We start from the raw sequence: 22,362 nt of genomic DNA on the forward strand, positions 1-22,362 counted from the left end.
GACATGTAAGTGTGTTCATAACATTTTGACCGATATTTGGGCATAACACTAGTGATCGCACGAGATTAATTTTGTATAAAAACAACACCGAAAATAAGTTGCTGAAAACGTGATTTCCACTAAACATAGCTTTACTACCGTGTTCTAAAGTCTGTTATTGATCTCAAGTCAAAACATATTTGAGTACTCTTAGTAAATTACACTTAAAATATAAATAACTGCTTAATGCTTAGAAATAAAAGTTTGCATCTAGCTTAAATAATTAATTTTATGATATTTTTATTTGAAATTTGAATTAATGGTGCTATAAGAATTTGTGAAATGAATATGTTTTAAATAATTAGTAGTTAAGTGTTATTAGGTTTGTGACGCTTTCCGCGTGTCTTTCGTCTGCTCGCTTGTAATGTATCAATCACGCTGAATATTAGATCTAAGAAACTTTGTGGCTTTATCTTATCTTCTCTCTTAACACGATTTACTTCTTTAATAGCATTAGTACTACCAGTACTGGAGTACATAGAGGCTTCTGTAGACTGGAACATATTAGAAAATTTAGTATATGAAATAATTATTATTAATTATATTCAAATTAAAAATTGAAACTCACATTTGCGTAAATATTAATTAATAATAACATAATTACAATTATAAAAGCTGTAAAGTTTTTCATATTGTGAAAAAAAGTTGGTTAATATTTTTTATTTAGTTTTGAACTTGTAACACTTCTTTTCAACCGATTTTAACGTTAATACCTTGAGAAGAATACATAAAATTTGTTAACGATACCAAAAAAGAATTTTAAGAATATATTAATTACACGATAAAAGTTTAAATAAATTTTTTTTAAATTTATATTAGTACAATTTAAAACTTCAGCACAAACGAACAAGCGCTCAGCAATTTATAATGTAAAGCAATTTATAAAAAGTTTTTTATGTGTTCGCCCAAAAGCAACAATCGATTGCGATTGTCTTGCATTTTGTGGGTGACCTACATTTTTATAAAATTGCATGCTAAACTAACATTGTTTTATCATTTAAATTGTATTTTATTCATTATGAATTATGATTTTTCAATGATGTATATGATGTATTTATATAGTACATAAGATCTTAACTCTCAACTCTCTATTGTTCTCACAAATGATTAGGGTTACGTAGCAAATTTCTAGGAAATTGAAATTAGTAGATTAATTTTTATAGAATTAGAACTAACTAGAACTAGCACTATTTAGAACTGTCGCATAAGTCGAAGTTTGTCCACTTCGCCACTACCACAAAGTTCTAGTAACAGCCCTAAACATAAATCAGAATTTTCCTTTTATACTATTCATGTTTTAGTTCCCATTTCGGAGAGATTACCATCATGTGTTAATAAGAAATAAAATACGCTGATATTCAGTATCACACAACTTGCATCTTTTTTGGAGAGGTTTTTGTCAATCAAAAAGTTTTAAGTTTATCCAAATAAATATAAATGTAGTCTTAGAAACATAGTTAAACCAACAAGCAAATCTGTTTTAAAGAGGTATTCTTTAAAAGGGTTATCATTTTCATCGAACTGTCAGTTCAACTGGGTGTGCCATCAACTAGGTTTCCCATCAACAGGGTGTGTCTTCAACACGGGGGTCCCTTCAGAAACGGAGTCCATTTATCAGAGGTGTTTCATCAATAGGGGTATCCATTCCAAATTTTTGTACGTCCGCTCAGCAGAGGTACTCAAAAGTGGTCCAATAGTGGTATTTGTTTAATATAGGTGTCCCTTCAATAGGAGTTTTTCGTTTACCGTCTCATCAATAGATGTGTCCTTTCAATAGAGTTGTCCCTTAAGTAAGGGTTTCGCTTCAATAGGTGTATTCCTTTAAAAGGTGTGTCCCTCCAATAGAAGTGCCCCTCCAATAGAGATGTCCCTCTAATATAGGTATCCATTCAATCCTTCAATAGAGGTATCCCTTCAATAGGTTTTCGTTTAATAGGATTGTACCTTCAAAAGTGGTGTTTATCCAATAGAGGTAGCATTTCAAAAGATGTTCGTTTAACAGCGGTGTTCCTTCAACAGTAGTATACCTTCAACGAAAATGTTCCTTCAACGCGGCTATATCTCAAGAGAAGCGTCCGTTCAACAGATCAGTCTGTTCATTAAGGATGGTGGTTTAAGAGGGATGTCTTTGAACAGTGGTCTCCCTTCAACACTTGTGTTCGTTCAACAAAAATGTTCCTTTAACGGGTGCATATTGTGTGTGTTCAATAGGATTGGGTTTTCAATAGGAATGCTGCTTCAATAGAGTGCTCTCTTCAATAGATGTTTGTTCAATATCATTCAAGGATATCTGAAAGAAAAGTTTCCATCGTGTCGTGGTTTTTATAACAAATTTTTTTCCCAATATTTAGAAACTTATTTGTATAGCGTATATGCAGCTAAAATTTATTGGTTCTTCAGTGTTTCGTGTCTATACCTATACTTCGTGACTAGTGTGTGTATCAAATTTGTAAGTTCAAACCTCTCATAAGTTTTAGAACTTATGCTATAGCTATTTATATATTGTTTTTATTTTTGGTTTATTTCAGTCTCTAAATATAAAAAAATAAAATTTTAAAATATTTTTTTAATATCATATTTTATAAATTAATCGCTTAACAACAAATCCTGTATAATACATCTGATTATTCTTTATATATCTACCGGAGAAATATGTGATCTCATGAAACACCTCATTCTATATCTGCTCACTTTAATTATTATGGATTCTTTTTAATTATAATTTAATTTATTGTTTTAATGACCAAATTTGATTTATATATTTTTGTATAGGGTAATTGGTTTTAAAAATATTCTATTGTTAGCGATACTATGACTAGGGTCCATAGCATCTTCTGATAAAATATTTGTAATGGTAATTTAATTAGTCATTATTATAGGTAATTATATTTCTAAGTCAATTTTCAATTAAATTAATCGTTTTATTTGCTGGAAAAGTTCTGTTAGTATCAATCAATCACTTTTTAATAAAATTCTGAGTATGCCTTTCACTATTTTTACTATATATAATATTATATGCGTGTGCTTAAAATAATAAAATAAATATTTTTTTTAAAAATTGTTTTATTTGCGGTAAACGCGCAGTATAAAGTATGTAAAAATATCTTAGTCAGTTAAATAAAAAGACAAATCGCCTTTTCGTAGGAATTTTTTAAGTTGTAATTAATTACAACAACCTATGAGATGTTGTTTAGTAGTTTGGTGCACCATATGGAGATGGAGCATAACCACCTTGACCAGTAATACCAGCTAAACTAGCAAGACCGTGGCTGCCTGGTAAAAGTTGATAACCTCCAGTATTAGCAGAAGCGCCAGCAGGACCAGCTGCAGCAGCAGCAGGAGAATTACCAAGACCTGATAAACCGGCTAAGCCTGAGCTCAAACTACCATCAGCGCTGGCTGCAGCACTTGCTGGGAGATTACCGATGGGTGCGAATCCAACTGGAACTGAGGGTAATTGAGCACCAGCCAATTGTTGTTGTTTCTCATTGACGAAATATTTTTCTGCTGGTGGTTTGACAACATTAACGTATACAGGTTCTACTTTGACTGGGCGTGGGTGATGTTTGACGAGAACCTTGCGCAATACAACTGCTGGTGGTTTGTGTAATACAACTGGAGCTGGTCTGACTACTAGTGGGGGATGATTTACCAACACTTTGGTTGGTGGACGTTTAACAATGATGGCGGCTGGACGATGAATTAAAATTTCACCCTTGTTTTGTGGATAAGTAATCGATGAGGTAACAGTGTTACCGCGTGTATTGGCAGGAGAGTATGGTACATTTTTGTTAGGTACACCATATGCAACAGGAGCAGCATAGCTGGGTTCAACGGCTGGCACTTGAGCACCATAGCTACTATATACTGGGCCAATTGCCTAAAAAATGAAATAAAAAAAATTTAATAAATTAAAATTTTAATATTATTAAAAGTTCAGTTTATACTATACGTACAGCTAAGGCAACTGTAAGCGCTATTAAGTAGTTGAAACGATTCATGTTTGTTTAGGAGAATCTATAGATTCTTATTTTTTCAGCAGGTTAGATTTGTTTAGCTTCTGAGTTAGTACGCTTTTATGCTGCTGTGCTACTTTCTCAAGGCAACTGTTACTTCTGTTGTATTTCGGTAAGCATCAATTCTTTAAATATGTTTGCATTCACCTATGTAATTAATTCCGCAAATCTTTTGTGAGAGTTTGCGATTACGTGACATTTATGTGGGTACAACATTTTTACCGGTTAGAGCTGTTATATTCTTTAAATGCTTTCATTTCAAATTGTTGCCAAGATACGTACTTCTGATATAAACATATGCATGTTTTTGATTTAAACTATCTTAAGATGTAGTCTTGTCATTTATTTTCTCTACTGCCACGATTTAGAGTCCCACAATCTAATCTTTGTTGTTTATGAATATTCTATACTTCCTAACCACCATTTCATCATAAGGTATCTTGCTATATAGAATATTTGTGTCGATAAATCTGCACATTTTGGATATCGAATTTGGTTTATCAGACTTTAAAGAGATTATTTTAAAAGTTTTCTTATTAATATATTATTATAGAATAGTATTTTACTTCAATATGCAATTATTTTATAAATTTCCTTATATGTCAAAGATACTGCGCCTTTTTTTTTTGGATATTCCTTACATATTTTTAAGATACAAAATATTGTGCATTGATGACTTATGAAACATGTGGTTTCCAATTTATAAATTAACAAAATAGAAGGAACTATTTAACTTAATTTAACTGGTGTTAAATTTATTTATTTAACACTATTTAACTTTATGATGTACACCTTATTAAAAACTTAATTCATATATATATATATGGTTGTTATTCTATAGTCCTAATGGACTGTCAATCTCTAACAGAAGTGGTAGGTAAATAGAAAAAGTGGAATCTACCTAATTAACTATATAGTTGTTTTTAATAGTCACACGTATTGATAAACTCAAGTATATGGGGGATTTCCAGACTGGAGATTGAATATAGCTAAGCTCAGACAATAACATGATAGACGCTTAACTGTCTCGCCATCGGGCAGTAGCAAAAATAATTTATATTAGTTCTGATTAGACAAGCACAGCCCTGTGTTATGTCGTCCTATAGTTCAGTATCGCTTGAGATCCTATATTATATTAGAGATTTTCTTCTTGATATGACAATACGAGCAAATCGATTAAATATCATTTTAATCACTTTAACTTACATATATTTTTATTATTAATTATATTTAAATAACTTTTATTACAAAATTTAATTATTTGAAATAAAATCAATTGTTTTTGTTATTATAAAATGTATAAATATGTAGATCTACTAATTTTTAAAGAAGGTGTTAATTAAGATTAATCGTAGACTTCATCGGGAAGTAGTCTCTTTTATTAACTTAAAAATGGAATTTCTTAAAATATTCTTTAAATATATAATATTAAGAAATTATAAGAATAAAATTATAAACAGTGACTTGGTTAAAATAATTATAATATAATTAATTAATATATAAATTATAATAAGAATATAAATAATTATATAAACTATAATTATAATAAAAATTTAAATAAATATAAATTATTATTATAATAAAAATATATATTAACATAAATATAAATTTATAATATAAAGAAATAAGTATAATTGTATATCAGTTTATTACTAATGAGTACATATAAATAGATATATAGGTGAGGTTAGATGGAAAGGGCGGCCTTACATACCAAAGCCTACTTGAATAAGTATATAATTAATTCTAAAATTATATACTGTAATTCAGATGCTTAACTTATATATATATCTTATATCTTAACTTATACATAGTTTCATAATATAGTATTATATTTTGACTAGGAGATTGTTAACAATTCAGAATATTTTGATATACAACTTAATTTGTGTTAAGTATTGTAAGGTAACTATGAAAAAATATTCAACGCTTAACTTGATTATTCGATTTCTAAATTATTTATTCTAAAATAAACTATAATGTATTCTTTTTTTAATAAGCAAATATTCAAGGTGTTTTCTCATTACTACTAATGTACCTATTTAGTGTGAATTATAGTGGATAATATTTTAGGAATTCACTTGTATTATTTTAAGAAAAAAAATTGTGTGCCAATTAATAGTGAAACAAACAGGATATATATAATAATTGAAACAGCTCATCTATACTGATCTAATCTGATCTGCACTATATTGCCTTTAGTCCTGATGTCATGGATGGAAATATGATATATATGGTATATGATATAAGACTGGTAATTTACTGACTTGGTACTGACTAAAACACGGCTTTTGTTGGAAATGCTAGGTTTGTATTCAGCACGCGATTAAGCTTTCTATTAATCATATAGTTGAATCATCATCAAAGATATTTTTTTTCTTGAGCCTGTCAATTATTTTTTTTTTTTGATCTAATGTCTGGTAAATAAATATTTAATGTCTTTCTTATATACTAATATATATAATATGATATGAATATATATAATACTAACTTATATATGTTCTATGTTATGTTAACTGCATCGTATATCCAGTAATATTTTCTCTATGTAAAGGTTTCTAACCTGACTTTATATTCTTTTATATATACGAATATTTGAATACAAGTATATATTTAATTAACTTAAGCCTAATGTTCATATTAAAATAGAGATAGTATTTAATTTTTTTAAAATTATTTATTGTATAAAAATTATTATAAAATTTTATGTGCAAAATGAAGCCATTTTATAAAGACATCCCTCAATTTTTATAATTTGAGCTATTATCAAATTAGTAAGTTGGTGGAGCATAGGCTGGAGCTTGAGGAGCGTATTGAGCTTGGTTAGCATAGCTATCGCTAGCTGATGAAGCAGAACTGGAAGCAGCACCATAATTGGGAGCAGCATAGTTATGTACTGGTTGCACAACTGGAGCAACAGGGGTATCGATTTTCTTGCCTGGTTTGTATACTTTAACGTAGACTGGGTTCAAGCTGAGTGGAGTTGGCACTTTGTTAATAATTTCTTGTTGATAGATGACAGATGGCTTAATTTTGTAGATGACTGGTGCAGCCTTGACAACAGCTGGTGGACCACTGCTAACTTGTTGTGGTGGAGCACCTGGTTGGTTGACAACAATTGGTGGCAATGGTTGGGTAGCAATTACATTATGGTTGTTTGGACCAGATGGTACCAAAACGGAACGGAAGATACCTTGATCAACAATATTTGGTGCAACAAGGTTAATATTTCCGCGACGGATGTTTGAAGCCAAGTTATTTGTAGCCAAGGATTCAGCAATAGCATCTGAGTCACGCATATTTTTATATGTGGGGTTGGCATTCAAAGCATGCAATTGAGCTTGTGCGTTATTTAGACGAGCTTGTTCAACTAATGTGGGTTGCACTTCAGCTGGTTTTGTGATTGAACTGACTGATTGCTGTGATCCACCAGTGGCAGCTTGTACAAGATCATCCAAATTGCTTGCACCTCCTGGTAAGTTTGAGACGTAACCGGGATTGGGTGCAGGTCCATAAGATGCGGCCACATACTGTAATACGAATTGCATAATTAATATATGTACAATTTTATTTAAATATTTCATATAAATTTATAAAATTTATAACTTAAACCTACCGGCACTGCAACGGCGAAAAGTGCTAACAAATAATACGTTTTCATTGTGTTTGTATTTGCTAAGTGGGACCGTACGCTATAGTCTACACATCAACTACTTGTGGTAATTTATGAACTTGAAGCTTTTTATATATGAGTTCACTTTTATGGTTACTAGGTACGTGATTTCTATGTCAATCACATTTCTCCAAAATAATAGATAAACTTTTTTCGTACATACTGACTATCTTAAGTAATGGTCAGACTGCTATGATGTTTGCAAAGAAAACTCTTTAGTATTTCCGGTAATCAATTTAGTTGTGCTCACTGTAATCAATTCTGATACAAATCTTTAATTTCAATTTTTGCAATGAATACTATGCAATGTATCTGCTAACCGACATTCTCATTCGAGATTTACAATGTCTCTTGTTTCTTGTGTTTTCTGATGAAATTTAATTTTTTTATATTTTTTTAATAATACTATATTTCAGATTTCTTCAAATTGTTCTTCAAAATGTTTGCAGATGAATTCAAAGTACTTATTTACATGTTTATCTATTTAAACACTTTATTAAAATACCGAGATAAATGTTTTGTGCTGATATTAATAGTTAACTTTATTTAATATTTTAGTACTAAAATATTTGAGGCAAATTCTTACACTTTAGTTGTACTTAAACCTATATACGTTTGTGAATTTGTTACTAGAAATAAACATTAAATAATAAATTAACGCATAAAGAACAGAAACTTCACTTTATTCTTTACTTTCAATTTTTACCAAGTTTTTAACATCCTTTATGTAGGAACCTAGCATGAGAGTAGAGTTCTAGAATTAACGCTTTTTAAAATGTTACTATCAAAAAGATATAAACATAGCATTATGCTAATATTAAAACAAATAATATATCTCATATATTAAGTACAGTATCGGAAAGTGTTTTATAAAATGTTAATATATGTTAATTAAATTATTTGATTTTTATATTATATTTAACATCAACAGAAGTCACTAATATTGCCATACATGCTTCCTCTAATTTAATATATATTTTAAAATTGTATATATTTCTTTATTCTATCACTTACTTCTAGTGCATCACAGAGTCCTTATAATTTGTTTAAACCTAGTACCCTTTCGATTTAAAGTACATGTAAGTATGCCCCAATCTTTTTTGTGATACAGTATACACACACATAGGGCTTTCTATCCTTCATTAATTGCGCCATAGGAAAATCACCGCTGAGAATAGATACTTTGAAGTCATACTGATCATTATTATTTATTTATTTTTCAATAAAGGGTGGGGTCTTGAGAAACATAATTATTAAAGAAGTTCATGTTCATACAAGTAAATTGTTTCACTTCAGGTTTGGGGTCAAGTTGATTATGTTTACTTTGCTCAGCGTGTATTTAAACCACTGTGTTTATTTCACATTTAATAAATGTACTCAAAAAATTTCACAATGGTATTTCTTTTTAGCCACCTCTATTGTTAAAGATTGATGAGTGATTGGGTCAATTTGAAACGTTATTAAGCCTCAACCATACACTCATACAGTAGCAACAATTTCACATACGAATGAACTATGCGAAACTTTGGGTAGATCGAAAATAGATATAGTCGTAATAATGTTGACCACAACTTTTTGTGCTGCGCCACTAACACTTTTTCCACTGTTGAATTACACGGAACATTGTCCATCCAAAGATTGTTTATGGTGTTACGGTCGCAGAAAGACCCTATAGCCTTTCTTCTCTATTTAATTATTTATTTAATATTATTAATCTTTAGTAAGTATTAGTGAATGTAACTTATTTACTTTTACAACTGGGTTATAAAGGGGGTTTAAAGGGAGTTGGTCTAGCTCCGCCACTGCTATATACTATAGACAAATTTATATAGTCTATGCGTAAATACTAGTTGAACCAGAATAGTTTTATTTACTTTAAGTTGTCTTTTTGAAAAAGTATAGACAGACCCCTGATAAAAATTAGATTGTTGTAAAGTTGTGGTCTTAAACGTCTTATATTGCTTGAAAAGAGTTGAAAACACTTCTCGGAAGTTGATGTCAGAATTATTTTTCACCTTAGAAGATATTTATGATAAGATGTTTGGGTAATTTGGGGTGTTGCTAATAAACTCATGTTTATTATGATTTCTAGATTTTTGCAAAATTGTAGTCTTGAATGTCTTAGACTGCTTCAAAAGAGTTAATAATATTTCTCGAAAGTCGTTGTCATAATTATTTTTCACTTTAGAAGAGTTATAGGTTTATTTACGATAAGATATTTGGGTGATTTGGGGTGTTGCTAATAAACTCATCATATTTTCTTTTTTCTACACTAGTATCTTAGATGATAGTTGCATACTTTTAACTATACTCATAATTGTATTCGATAAAAAATAGTTTTTATGAAAGAAGTGTTTAATTAATTTATAAATATTACTACATATTTATTATATATTTTCTCTAAACTATTAGTAATCATATATGTAGTATAAATGAGAGCTAATCAAATTGATAAACATTCTAACCACCATTTACCATAAAATCTTATAATATCAACTGGAACATAGTAGTGTAAATATCTATTTTAGTTGAAAAGTCTGTCTTATAATATATAAGTTAACGTAAATGGATTTAATAGATAATTTGCATAGTTTTATATCAACGGAATTTACATTCTACTGATGGTGAACTATGGTATTTTATCTATGATTGTAAGCACCAGACTTTAGAATAAATATAAATACTTTGTTGGATTTTTTTTAATTATTAAAATTTCCAAGCCATCGATGGTGTTAACTTCAAATTAACATACAAGAATTTATTTAAAAATAATTAAAAATATTGGAATAAGTTTGAATATCACTAATTTTTCTAAGATTCCACAAAGTTTATGTGGTATGTAATTTTTTTAAAGATATATTTAAACTATCAACTTAAACACAATATATGGTAAGCACGCCAATCTCTACCAATTAAATTGTTTTAAGACACTGAACACAAGCCATTTTTAATTTTTTTTAATTTTGTATTGTATTTAATTAATTTTAATTACGAACTTATTAATAAATAATTTATCAATTAAAATATTTTGAATTTTTTATATAAAAATCTTTATTGTTTAACACATATCTTTGTTCAAATCAGTCATATCGTCTGCATAATTTGAATAGCTTAACTTAAATCTGGGTTATTTAGAAAACCTACTAATACAGATATTCGATTGCCCGGCTAGGACGTTTATAATCATTTGTTGCACCATGAACAGAATCTTTCTGGCTATTGCCATAAATAGCGGTGTTGGACTGTTTACTGGCTGTGTACCGCACTTCCTTATGAGTCTTGTCATGACTACTTGCTTGGTGTTGGTAGGATTTTTGTATGTCACTTGTTGATGGGTGATACGAGTCTCCTCTATATTGTGCATTGTATGTCGGTTGATGGGATTCTGGTTTCTGATTGTGTTCTTGTGTATGTTTGAGTTGTGGATAGTTTTGATGTTGTTTATATGTTTGTGAGTGTTGTGTATTTGTGTTAGTTTTTTCTTGAGTGCTTTGTAAATGTGTATTTGTGTGTTTCTGTTGGTTATCTTTGGAGTTGTGTGTAGATTCTTGTGTATATAGGGGTTTACTGTGATATATTACTGGTGGTAACTTGACAACTACAGCCTTCTCGCTGTCACCATAATGCTGCACTTCTTTTCGTGTATCGGGTAAAGTAATTACAACTGGTGAACTCTGTTTAGCTGAGTTAATATTACTAGTGACAATATTCGCAAGCTCTTTCTGTTGATAATATTGTTGGTTAAATTTTGGAGAAATAGGTCTCAATTGATCATATTGTGAGTATTTATTGTTTTGCGAATTAGATGGTATATCAAATGTTTTTGGATCATAAAAACGTTGTGCTAAATTAATACCTGAGTGATCAAGAGTAAATACTTGTTCGAATGGCTTACTTTGTGTATTATCTAAATTGATGTTAGGTGTTTGTTTTGTCTCTCCCATCGTTGATGTATTATTACTGTTTGCGCTCAAATAATGTGGAAAGCTGCTATTTGAGGATTTTATATAGGCTTGATTGCTTGGTTGTTCATTCTGTTTGGTTGCGCTATATTGCACTGGGTTTACATTCGTTAGGTATTCGTGTTCGATTTTATATGGTGTGCCATCATTGGTGAGGTTGTATCCGCTACTAGGAGAATTATTGTTACCTACATTAAGGTGTATCGCATGTTTGAAGTCATCTCCTAAATGCTTTAACCAGAAATTATCGTCTACGTTGCCAGCAGTGAAAATACGTGTAGTTTGACCAGTTTGCAGCTTATTGCCATTAAGATTCTGATGCGCCACATCGATTACTTCAAAATTTTTATCAATTCCGGCATTGGTTTGATAAGGGTTTTCAGTAGTGCCAACCGCAGCGCAGTACTATTCAAAATAAAAAATGGAAATTTATTTTAAATCAAATTTTTTTTCACTTTATAATAAGAAAAAGTATTACCTGCTGCACTAAAAGAAATGCCAAAACTAAGACTAGTTGCCATAACTTTTGCGGCAAAATCATATCTGCTTTCTTCAACAAAGAAAAACAAAACAAAAAGTTTTCACTTAATGCATTCTCATTATTAACTGATGATGTTTTTCATATGAATTTGTCTTAAATATATCGCTTCATCTGTGGTTCGCTAGATTAATAAAAATAAATCTGCTTATTTGGCGTTTAGTTTCGGAAGAGACGTGATATATTTTCATTCAAGTTTTGCAATTATATAGACTAACTTCTATTAGCCGTTAATAAGCTAAGACTAGTATTTGTTAAGATTACACATGTTTAGTGCGGAAAATAATATGTATTTAAGTTTCAAGACCTTCACAGTGCGTACTCGATGTACTCTAATATATGTAATGGAATTTCATAAATTTAATATATGATTGTGGGCTTGAATTATTTAAAATTTTTAAAATATAGTACTAATTTTGTTTGTTATTGAAATCTAGTGGCCTTCTGCACTAATCATTCAATTAAAGTACAAAATTTATTGTTTTGCGTGTACTTTCAATTCAGCTAATATAAATAAAAATTTTAAAACAGTTATAGATTGTTATTGGACTGCAATTAGAGCAAGCTCTATATAAAATTTAATATGCTTATATTTACATTTATTAGACTTTCCGATACGATACCGATTTCCCGGATGTAATGATTTACAACCGATTTTGATAAATTTCAGTATTTAGAGAAACTTTTTCCATTACGCTATATGACGTTGTAGCTTAATTCTCGAGATATAAAGTTTTAAAGTAGCAGATTTTTACGTAAAAGCTACCACTAACAACATCTGTCACATCTGGTTGTTAATCGTCGTTTGGAGATCAATTTATAAATTCGATATATATACTAGATGCTGTTAGTTACAAAAATTTACAGCTAAAAAATTCCAGATATACCTATGAAGAATTTAGCAATATTCGCATAATAACTAGTGACAGATCATCCAAATAATTTTCTATTTACTTTTTAAAATCTAAATAAAAGTGGAATTGCAGTTTTACCAGTATATATAAATAATAGATATATATAACAGATTTTCTCTGAAATCTTACTACTTTTTATGAAGTGAGTTTTGTAGGACTGAGGAAATCTGAATCTTAAGATTAATTACTTACACTTTAATTTATTTTTTTTTTATTATTTATTTTTAATAATATATTTTATTTTTTAAAAATAATTTATTTTTTTTATTAATAATTAATTTTTTTTTAATACAAAGTTTAGGTACTAAGACAGATACTTCATATGTCATTGCAGTTCGAAAAGTTTCCCTTTGGGTTTGCTTTTTTTTTTGTGAATAGTGAAAGAGTTCCTCTTATATTCTTCTTAATCGTCTTCATTAGTCGTCATAGACGTCTACAGGCCCTACATTATAAAATATCATAAAATGTCACTTCGTGCACACTTTTAAGAAGTGAAGTAACTTAAATAGATTATGCAGTTTACAAATTCTTAACTAACAAATGTATTTTTATTATTATCTATTAAATGATAACTAAACATATTAAATAACAGATTTTAATATATTAAATTTTTGTCTGATATGTTAGGTTCTTTGATTTATAAAAAAAAAAATTTGCTTTTTCATATCAAATTCAATTTTCAGTATCTTAATCATTCCCATTCTTTAAGTTGTTCAGAATATTATTCTTGGAAGAAATTATACCTACATAATTTTGAATAAATAATAAATTTTAACCTTTAGCTCTTCAATTACAAACTTGAAATCTTCAAACTTAAAAATCAATTCAATATTAGTGATATAAAACCCACTAGTTGTGTATCTTCTGAGACTGAGTTGCATAATTCTGCGACTATTCAAAGTCTTAAGATACTATATATCTATACATGTACTTATATCGATCAGTTATTCAGACATTAATAAATTAAAATAACAATAAATTGCAACAATTATACTCTTTATACTCATACAGGTAAAAAATGTGAACTAAATAAAAACATATTTAGCAGGTTTAATGATGTACGATAATTTAAGAAATATTATCTCATATACAGAAATAAATTATTATTGAAAAGATGTGCCTGTAAGCTTTAGATGGGAACAACTTTGGTACACAATATCTTAATCCGAAAAAATCTCTATTACAGTCTTTAGATATAGCTTTCTCTCTATGTGAGACTCCAAGATAAATTCCTAACACCGGTTTTTAATATTTTTTAATACTTTTGTTCTTAATTCTACTACTAACATAATTTCGTACGAAAATAGACATAGAACTCTATATAAAAAACATATAATGCAAAGTTGGATATTAAAAGAAGATTTATGTTGATTTTTCGTGAGAAAAAGGTGTTAGGAATAGGCTTCAAATACAGAATAGTGTGATGGAGGAACCCACAGAAATACAATCATTTGCAAGTACTATTTTATAGTAATAGTATGAAAATAAAAAAAATATCTTTTTTGTTATATTAGCATTCGTAAATTTATGTCTTCTCTATTTACCAATATATAACATATTATAATAATTTGTTATCGGGCTAATTTATTATTTATATTTAAAAATCATTTATATTTTATTAAAAATAATTTTTCCGATATTTCGACTATTTTCGATAGTCATCTTCAGGGAAAACTGAAATATAACAATAAAAACTTATAAAAACTCAGTACACTTTTCTAAGTACAGTGGTCTAGCCTTCTATGTGCCGCATATGCTAATGAATCTTTTAACTTATATTTTTACTAATCAGACATCGTTTTCGGTATATTTTTTTTAACAATCATGTTTTTCATTCTTTATGAGTTCAATTATAAGTACATATTTATATTTCATTAAATTGATTATACAAAAGACTGAATTCTATACAACCAATAAATCGCAGAGAGCTATTATTTTAACATTATGCCTATGCTATCTATCACAATGGGCTCCTGTTTTTAAGGGTTTGAAGGAGTCATGCCTTCTGCAAAATGGAAGTTTTATTAATATATTCCTATGAAAAACAAAAGTGTCTTGAAATTCTAATAATCAAATTTTTAAAAGAGGTTTATAATGATTCATGATTCATATAATTTTTTGACCTTATTAATTATTTAATTTCTTAACCAAGCATTAATGCAAATAAAGTCTCAATTACGTTATAAATATAAAAAATAAAACTTCAGCAAAATTTTTTTTGTATAAAAAATTTATATTTAATTTATATGAAATTGCTGAAATTTTATTAAATTAAATGAATTCTGCAAACTTTGAAAACGTAATTGTGGCTTAATCCAATTTTCATTAATGCTTCTAAAATTTTCTAAACCATCAGTAGCCGCGGCTGCAACTAAAAGAAATAATAAAAAAGTAAAAAGCGTCAAAAACATAATATAAATTATTTAAATTTTTTTATTCAGACTAAATAACTATTATTACAAAACTATTTAATTAATAACTAAACCGAATGTATGCTTATATCTACACATTAACGTATTTTTAAGGCTAATAAAGTGATGAATGGTAGTTAATGACTGGAGGTGAACTGTAGGTGGAAAATGGGTTATTGTAATTTCGTAAGTTTCGTGGTATATGTTCTCGATGGAATAATGAACTCAAACGGCCCTCAATAAGTTTCTGCAAAAAATCCTTCGTTTGTTCTGCTTGCACTGGTTCGGGATCTACTAACGCACCACCGTAATGTGAGGTCGCATCAATAAAGTCTGGATGTCGATAAACGATGTCGGCAATAATTTTATCCAGCTCTTCATTTGATACATGCTGGACTGGATAATGGCGTGCACCAACAATAGGTGCTGAAATTTGCAACGGTACTTTGTATGCATTACCTAAACTGTGTAGCTCGCCAGCATATTGTAATGGAATCCCAGAACGGTCGGATACTGAAGAAGCAGACACAATCATACCTAAACCATCTCTATTGTAGGGATTATGAAAACTTGTGTATATAGTTTTAGGCTGCGGCGGTGCATATAAGTTTGGTTGAGGCTGGTTTGGTTGAGGCTGGTTTGGTTGAAGTGCTTTTTTGGGTTGTGAAGATTTAGAGTATCGGTTAGTATCAGTACGCTTTTCATCTGTTGTAGTTTCTTTAGAAGGCAATAAATATTGACCGGCGTTACGTTTTGTGTAAGTACTTTGTATACTATTTTCTTTGGATTTATCTTCATTATCTTTCATTTCATTTTTCGGTTCATTTTGTTTCATATTTTCTTTTTCAGCTTCTGTAGAATCTGGTGTTGTTGCCTCTACCTCTTCATTAGATTTTTGTGTTTGTGGTGATGATGTACAACCAAAATGACATTGACCTCTCTTATAGTTTGGTTGTAATGTTTCCGGCATAAACTGTATAATTTCTGGCAATGTTAAATCCATTTGCTCACGTTCTTTTTCTAAAAGGTCGTACTCACCTTTAATGTCACGTTTAACAATTCTTGAGTAAAGACGTGATGATGGCACCTTTTTATTTTTGCGTTTAGATTTTTTTGTTTTTGGATCTGCAAAAAGTCGTAAATCAAATAGGCCGCGTTCTTTATCCGATAAGTTTTTGTGATATTTCTTCACAAATCGTCCAGGACGCTCTGCACCAAATTTACGTGGTCGATAAAAGACACGTTGTATATCCCGTTTACGTCTTATATTATTAGGTTCATCATACATATCATCATCGACTGCTCTGATTAATTTGAATGTATCAATATTTGGAGCTATTTCCCTTGTATTTTCTATGAAATTGAAAGCATTGGGACTACCAATCAAGCCTAATGTTGGTTTCGTTAGTCTAACATAACGTATTGCGATTGGAGGATTTGAGTTACATTTACAATTCGTTTTCTGACACTTGCAGGGTGTTTCGCGCTTATATACATACCTATAAAGTGGTTTAGTGACACCGCATTGGCCACAATTACAAGAAGAATATGTTGGGTTTTGACCTGATGATCCAGACGTGTCTTCGCAGTCTTCAAAAGAACCATTAAGTTGAAATTTGTGTGCAATGCTTAGGTAACAATTTATAACTTACCATTTTTCTTTATAATTACACGATCGACTTTTGCAAATAATTTCAAATTTTTTTGGGGTACAGGCTTTGGTGGTTTTGGTTCTTCAACTTGAAAATCAAATGAATATGTAACTTTTGCCTTGGCGGCTTGCACTGGAACATCTATACTATAGCCATATTCGCTTGGTCGATATTTTTTCGTTTTCGATATTTTTGGCACATTCACTTGGTAGTTCAATTTCGATGGGCAATCACAGCTGTCACCGGTGTACACTACTTCGTAAGGTGCACAATATACATAAGTAAACTATTTACATAAATATATGCATTTATTATCTAATAATGGAAAACTGAATTATAATTTGTTTTTGTACACTTACGGCACTTAACCAAAGGCACATAAACCACACCAATTTCATTGAAACCGACATATTCTTTGGGTATGGCGGTCTTGCTCTCGTATGAAGCTAATTCTACTAAGTCAAGAAACGCATCGGTCTTCGCTTTATATAATCTTAATGCTTTTCTAAACTTTCAAAAACAAACATGAACTTGATTTTTATTTGTTCTTGAACTTGGAGTGCTTCATGTTTTGTATCTTGTATATTGTGTTTAAATATGTAATACCCGGTAAAATTAAGCTTTCGCTGACCTTTCAAAAAATTCTATAGTCTTTCTCTCATTTTTCATATTTTTTTAATTAATGCACAACGTGCTTTTTTCTTTCAATAAGATTCACATTTGTTCTAAAAATGTACGGGTAACTCATTGGTGTAGTATAGTCTAGATTTAATACAGTCGGGTGCGAAATATGAGATTTATGGACTGTTAGACATATATGTAGGTATATATATGTTGCTGGAACAATGGGGCTAATGAATGTTATTGAAAAATCGTATTATTGTATTTGCTATTAAATCATTGTGATATGGGATATATTGATAAGTCCAGTCTTTAAATTAATCTTATTAGTAATAAAAATGTAATTTACTGCTACAGGGTTAATGAAGTGTTAGAGACATAGCTAGCATTTTCCATAGATTGATTCTACAACTTACGGTATAATATTATCCATACTCTTTTTAAATACATATATTTATATATTTAATTTATTAAATATTATGTTAACCAACAATTTTTATTTGATTGATTACTGATAACATTTATGCCTCACTCATGAGTCAATCTCCGCAAATATGCATTAATTCGCTCAAAATAAATGTACCAGTAAAATCCCAATTTTCTCATCACACGGTAGCCATCCATTTCCAATAATTAAAAATCGAATAAGTCCATTATTATATTTTTAAATTCAATTGATCCAGTAACCTTCCTTATTACCAGATCGATTAGAAGACTAAGAAAATAATATATTTTATTTGATTTTCTTTAAAATTATGAAATGTGCATTTACCATTATGTATGGGGTGTATATTACATATTCTCTAATATTTTTTTCAATTACAACTTTGTTATCATTAAAAGTTTAAGATTTTTTATATTGACGTGAGTTGGTAGAAATTGGTTAGTTACAAAACTATCTTAGGTTGTAGGTATTCAGTTTATTCGGTAGCCTAAAGACTAAGCAAAAATTTATTTTATTAAAAATGTTTTAACTAAACTATCAGTAGTTTTTACCATATAGCATGTCAAATCATCCTCACATCAGCGTATGAACAGCTCTATCCGTTGTCACCATAAAACCATAAAATGTTGGTAAATCATTCTGTTTGGGAATTGAAGAAATGGAAATGTTTAGGAGGAATTACATTCCCAAAAACCTTACGTTACCAGAATAATCAGTAGGCTTAACAAAAATATTCAAATGCTTAGTTAATATTTTTTACAATTATACAGCATTATTTACCATATGGCATGTCCTCGAATGTATCATCACATTTGGGTTTTGGCTAAATGTTTAGATTAATTGTGACGCTTTATATCCAGTTCATTGTTTTTTGAGTTAAATAATCTCACAATCGAGAATTAAATTTTTTTAGTAGTTCAATCGACCCATTACTAAATACTAAATAAAAATTTATATACTTCGAAATCTTCAAAAATTATAAATCTCTTCTTACCATGTAGTACGTGTTAGTACTAGTTTTCACTGCTTAACAACTTCAACATATGGAACCACTTCGAAATATTGTTGAAAATTTACAAATATTATTGCCTAAAATTAATTTGATTAAATATGCTTATTCTTACGTACTGTTACTAAATAAATAAATGTAAAATTGATTCCTTGGTAGTCAGTAATTGCTTGTTTATATTTTGATAATTACAACTATTTCGAAGAGATGCAAAAATCTAACTCACCGCTTCGTAACTTAATTGGGTTTTTAAGTAAATTTTTTCTTTCGGACAGATATTCATGCATACTTAGCACTAGTCTGTAAGATGTTCCTTACATGTAATTCATTTTTTTGTGAGATACACGTATTTAATAATTATATTCTAGAACAAAAATCAAGTAAGAAAAACCCATTAGAAATAAGAAAACCCAGCTTATTTTAACATATCTACTTACGGGGAAAGAATTCTTAGTTCCTCAAACTATTCCTCTTGACTCATTAGAACAAAGCTTTAAAAAATTTTGATTTAAAGGCCGAATAATATTTGTTTAATTATCTTAATAATAAATGTAACTAACAAAGAAAAAATAATTTTACTTTAACATATCGATTTTTTGTTCAAATCTAAGCCTACTAATCGAAAAAGTTTTAAGTCTAATTTTAAATTTACTGTCTACAGGTAATGGACAAAGATTTAAATGCTATAAATAATTTTGAATGAATCAAATAAATATTCCCGAAATTATAATATAATGGCATCGAAAATGCTATAAGAATTTAACTCAATAAACTTTAATGAAATTATTATAATGTAATTAAACTGTATTAGAAATTGGAGCATGTTATTATATTGCAGAGGTTTCTTAATAGTAATATAAATAAATGCATACCAATGAATCAGTAGATAAAATCTCTTAAAAAATAATAACAAAAAATTCTTTAATTTTATTACAAGGTATATGTAAAAAAAAACCGCGATACTTGGACTGAAGAGGAACTCTGCTGCCACCAACACCTATCATGAGTTTGCAAGAATACTCTCTCATTTTAATTAAATATGTATAGCTAACTATATAGTCTAAGGGATTTAGGAACACTGACTACATTTATTTAATTTATTCAAAATTATTTATTTATTTATAGCAATTCAACCTTTGCTTTCATTGTTTTTTCCATTACCTGTAGACAGTATATTTAAAATTAATTTATAAATTTTTCGATTAGTAGGCTTAGATTTGAACAAAAAATCGATATGTTAAAGTAAAATTATTTTTTCTTTGTTAGTTACATTTATTATTAAGATAATTAAACAAATATTATTCGGCCTTTAAATCAAAATTTTTTAAAGCTTTGTTCTAATGAGTCAAGAGGAATAGTTTGAGGAACTAAGAATTCTTTCCCCGTAAGTAGATATGTTAAAATAAGCTGGGTTTTCTTATTTCTAATGGGTTTTTCTTACTTGATTTTTGTTCTAGAATATAATTATTAAATACGTGTATCTCACAAAAAAATGAATTACATGTAAGGAACATCTTACAGACTAGTGCTAAGTATGCATGAATATCTGTCCGAAAGAAAAAATTTACTTAAAAACCCAATTAAGTTACGAAGCGGTGAGTTAGATTTTTGCATCTCTTCGAAATAGTTGTAATTATCAAAATATAAACAAGCAATTACTGACTACCAAGGAATCAATTTTACATTTATTTATTTAGTAACAGTACGTAAGAATAAGCATATTTAATCAAATTAATTTTAGGCAATAATATTTGTAAATTTTCAACAATATTTCGAAGTGGTTCCATATGTTGAAGTTGTTAAGCAGTGAAAACTAGTACTAACACGTACTACATGGTAAGAAGAGATTTATAATTTTTGAAGATTTCGAAGTATATAAATTTTTATTTAGTATTTAGTAATGGGTCGATTGAACTACTAAAAAAATTTAATTCTCGATTGTGAGATTATTTAACTCAAAAAACAATGAACTGGATATAAAGCGTCACAATTAATCTAAACATTTAGCCAAAACCCAAATGTGATGATACATTCGAGGACATGCCATATGGTAAATAATGCTGTATAATTGTAAAAAATATTAACTAAGCATTTGAATATTTTTGTTAAGCCTACTGATTATTCTGGTAACGTAAGGTTTTTGGGAATGTAATTCCTCCTAAACATTTCCATTTCTTCAATTCCCAAACAGAATGATTTACCAACATTTTATGGTTTTATGGTGACAACGGATAGAGCTGTTCATACGCTGATGTGAGGATGATTTGACATGCTATATGGTAAAAACTACTGATAGTTTAGTTAAAACATTTTTAATAAAATAAATTTTTGCTTAGTCTTTAGGCTACCGAATAAACTGAATACCTACAACCTAAGATAGTTTTGTAACTAACCAATTTCTACCAACTCACGTCAATATAAAAAATCTTAAACTTTTAATGATAACAAAGTTGTAATTGAAAAAAATATTAGAGAATATGTAATATACACCCCATACATAATGGTAAATGCACATTTCATAATTTTAAAGAAAATCAAATAAAATATATTATTTTCTTAGTCTTCTAATCGATCTGGTAATAAGGAAGGTTACTGGATCAATTGAATTTAAAAATATAATAATGGACTTATTCGATTTTTAATTATTGGAAATGGATGGCTACCGTGTGATGAGAAAATTGGGATTTTACTGGTACATTTATTTTGAACGAGTTAATGCATATTTGCGGAGATTGCCCCATGAGTGAGGCATAAATGTTATCAGTAATCAATCAAATAAAAATTGTTGGTTAACATAATATTTAATAAATTAGTTTGTAAGCGTTAATGACATTTATTTATTTAATATAATTGATCCCAATTAAGTTTATAATGAAAAGAAAAAGATAATGGTTATAATAATGGTTATTCAAATAGTTTTATAGAATGTAGCACAATTGTTTTTATATATACTTTTGGAATAATTAATAATGGCATCTTGAAACGAAGTATTTATGAATTTTTTTTTAGAATAATGGGTTAATATCGGGATGAAATCTATACTAAAAGAATGAATATTCTCCTATAATAGCTCTTCTAGCAG

The 22,362-nt window shown here is 29.0% G+C and overlaps 4 protein-coding genes and 2 long non-coding RNA genes across 6 annotated transcripts; 1 reads left to right on the forward strand and 5 right to left on the reverse strand.

The window, feature by feature from the left end:
• Nucleotides 1-3,149: 3,149 nt before the first annotated feature.
• Nucleotides 3,150-4,129, reverse strand: LOC119671334 (chorion protein S38). Its single transcript, XM_038081921.1, has 2 exons — nt 3,996-4,129; nt 3,150-3,919 (listed from the first exon to the last, which is right to left on the reverse strand). Exons 1-2 carry the CDS (start codon nt 4,038-4,040, stop codon nt 3,230-3,232), a joined length of 735 nt encoding a protein of 244 aa, XP_037937849.1. The 5' UTR covers nt 4,041-4,129; the 3' UTR covers nt 3,150-3,229.
• A 2,642-nt stretch (nt 4,130-6,771) lies between these two features.
• On the reverse strand, nt 6,772-7,753 carry LOC119671335 (chorion protein S36-like). Its single transcript, XM_038081922.1, has 2 exons — nt 7,672-7,753; nt 6,772-7,585 (listed from the first exon to the last, which is right to left on the reverse strand). The coding sequence occupies exons 1-2, from the start codon at nt 7,714-7,716 to the stop codon at nt 6,827-6,829; spliced, it is 804 nt and encodes a 267-aa protein (XP_037937850.1). The 5' UTR covers nt 7,717-7,753; the 3' UTR covers nt 6,772-6,826.
• Nucleotides 7,754-10,807: 3,054 nt separating this feature from the next.
• Nucleotides 10,808-12,255, reverse strand: LOC119671336 (probable serine/threonine-protein kinase yakA). The gene is made up of 2 exons (XM_038081923.1): nt 12,169-12,255; nt 10,808-12,095 (listed from the first exon to the last, which is right to left on the reverse strand). Exons 1-2 carry the CDS (start codon nt 12,229-12,231, stop codon nt 10,872-10,874), a joined length of 1,287 nt encoding a protein of 428 aa, XP_037937851.1. The 5' UTR covers nt 12,232-12,255; the 3' UTR covers nt 10,808-10,871.
• Nucleotides 12,256-15,668: 3,413 nt separating this feature from the next.
• On the reverse strand, nt 15,669-17,615 carry LOC119667062. Its single transcript, XM_038076346.1, has 4 exons — nt 17,565-17,615; nt 17,206-17,491; nt 16,472-17,143; nt 15,669-16,354 (listed from the first exon to the last, which is right to left on the reverse strand). Exons 1-4 carry the CDS (start codon nt 17,613-17,615, stop codon nt 15,669-15,671), a joined length of 1,695 nt encoding a protein of 564 aa, XP_037932274.1.
• An 867-nt stretch (nt 17,616-18,482) lies between these two features.
• On the reverse strand, nt 18,483-19,824 carry LOC119671337. The gene is made up of 7 exons (XR_005251807.1): nt 19,718-19,824; nt 19,507-19,644; nt 19,266-19,360; nt 19,052-19,210; nt 18,823-18,991; nt 18,599-18,765; nt 18,483-18,541 (listed from the first exon to the last, which is right to left on the reverse strand). It is a non-coding gene; the product is annotated as an uncharacterized LOC119671337 (long non-coding RNA).
• A 731-nt stretch (nt 19,825-20,555) lies between these two features.
• LOC119671338 lies at nt 20,556-22,092 on the forward strand. Its single transcript, XR_005251808.1, has 7 exons — nt 20,556-20,664; nt 20,738-20,875; nt 21,022-21,116; nt 21,172-21,330; nt 21,391-21,559; nt 21,617-21,783; nt 21,841-22,092. It is a non-coding gene; the product is annotated as an uncharacterized LOC119671338 (long non-coding RNA).
• The last annotated feature ends 270 nt before the right edge of the window (nt 22,093-22,362 follow it).

The sequence above is a fragment of the Teleopsis dalmanni genome, chromosome 1 (assembly GCF_002237135.1).
Source record: "Teleopsis dalmanni isolate 2A chromosome 1, ASM223713v2, whole genome shotgun sequence".
In the NCBI taxonomy this organism is placed as follows: Eukaryota; Metazoa; Arthropoda; class Insecta; order Diptera; family Diopsidae; genus Teleopsis; species Teleopsis dalmanni.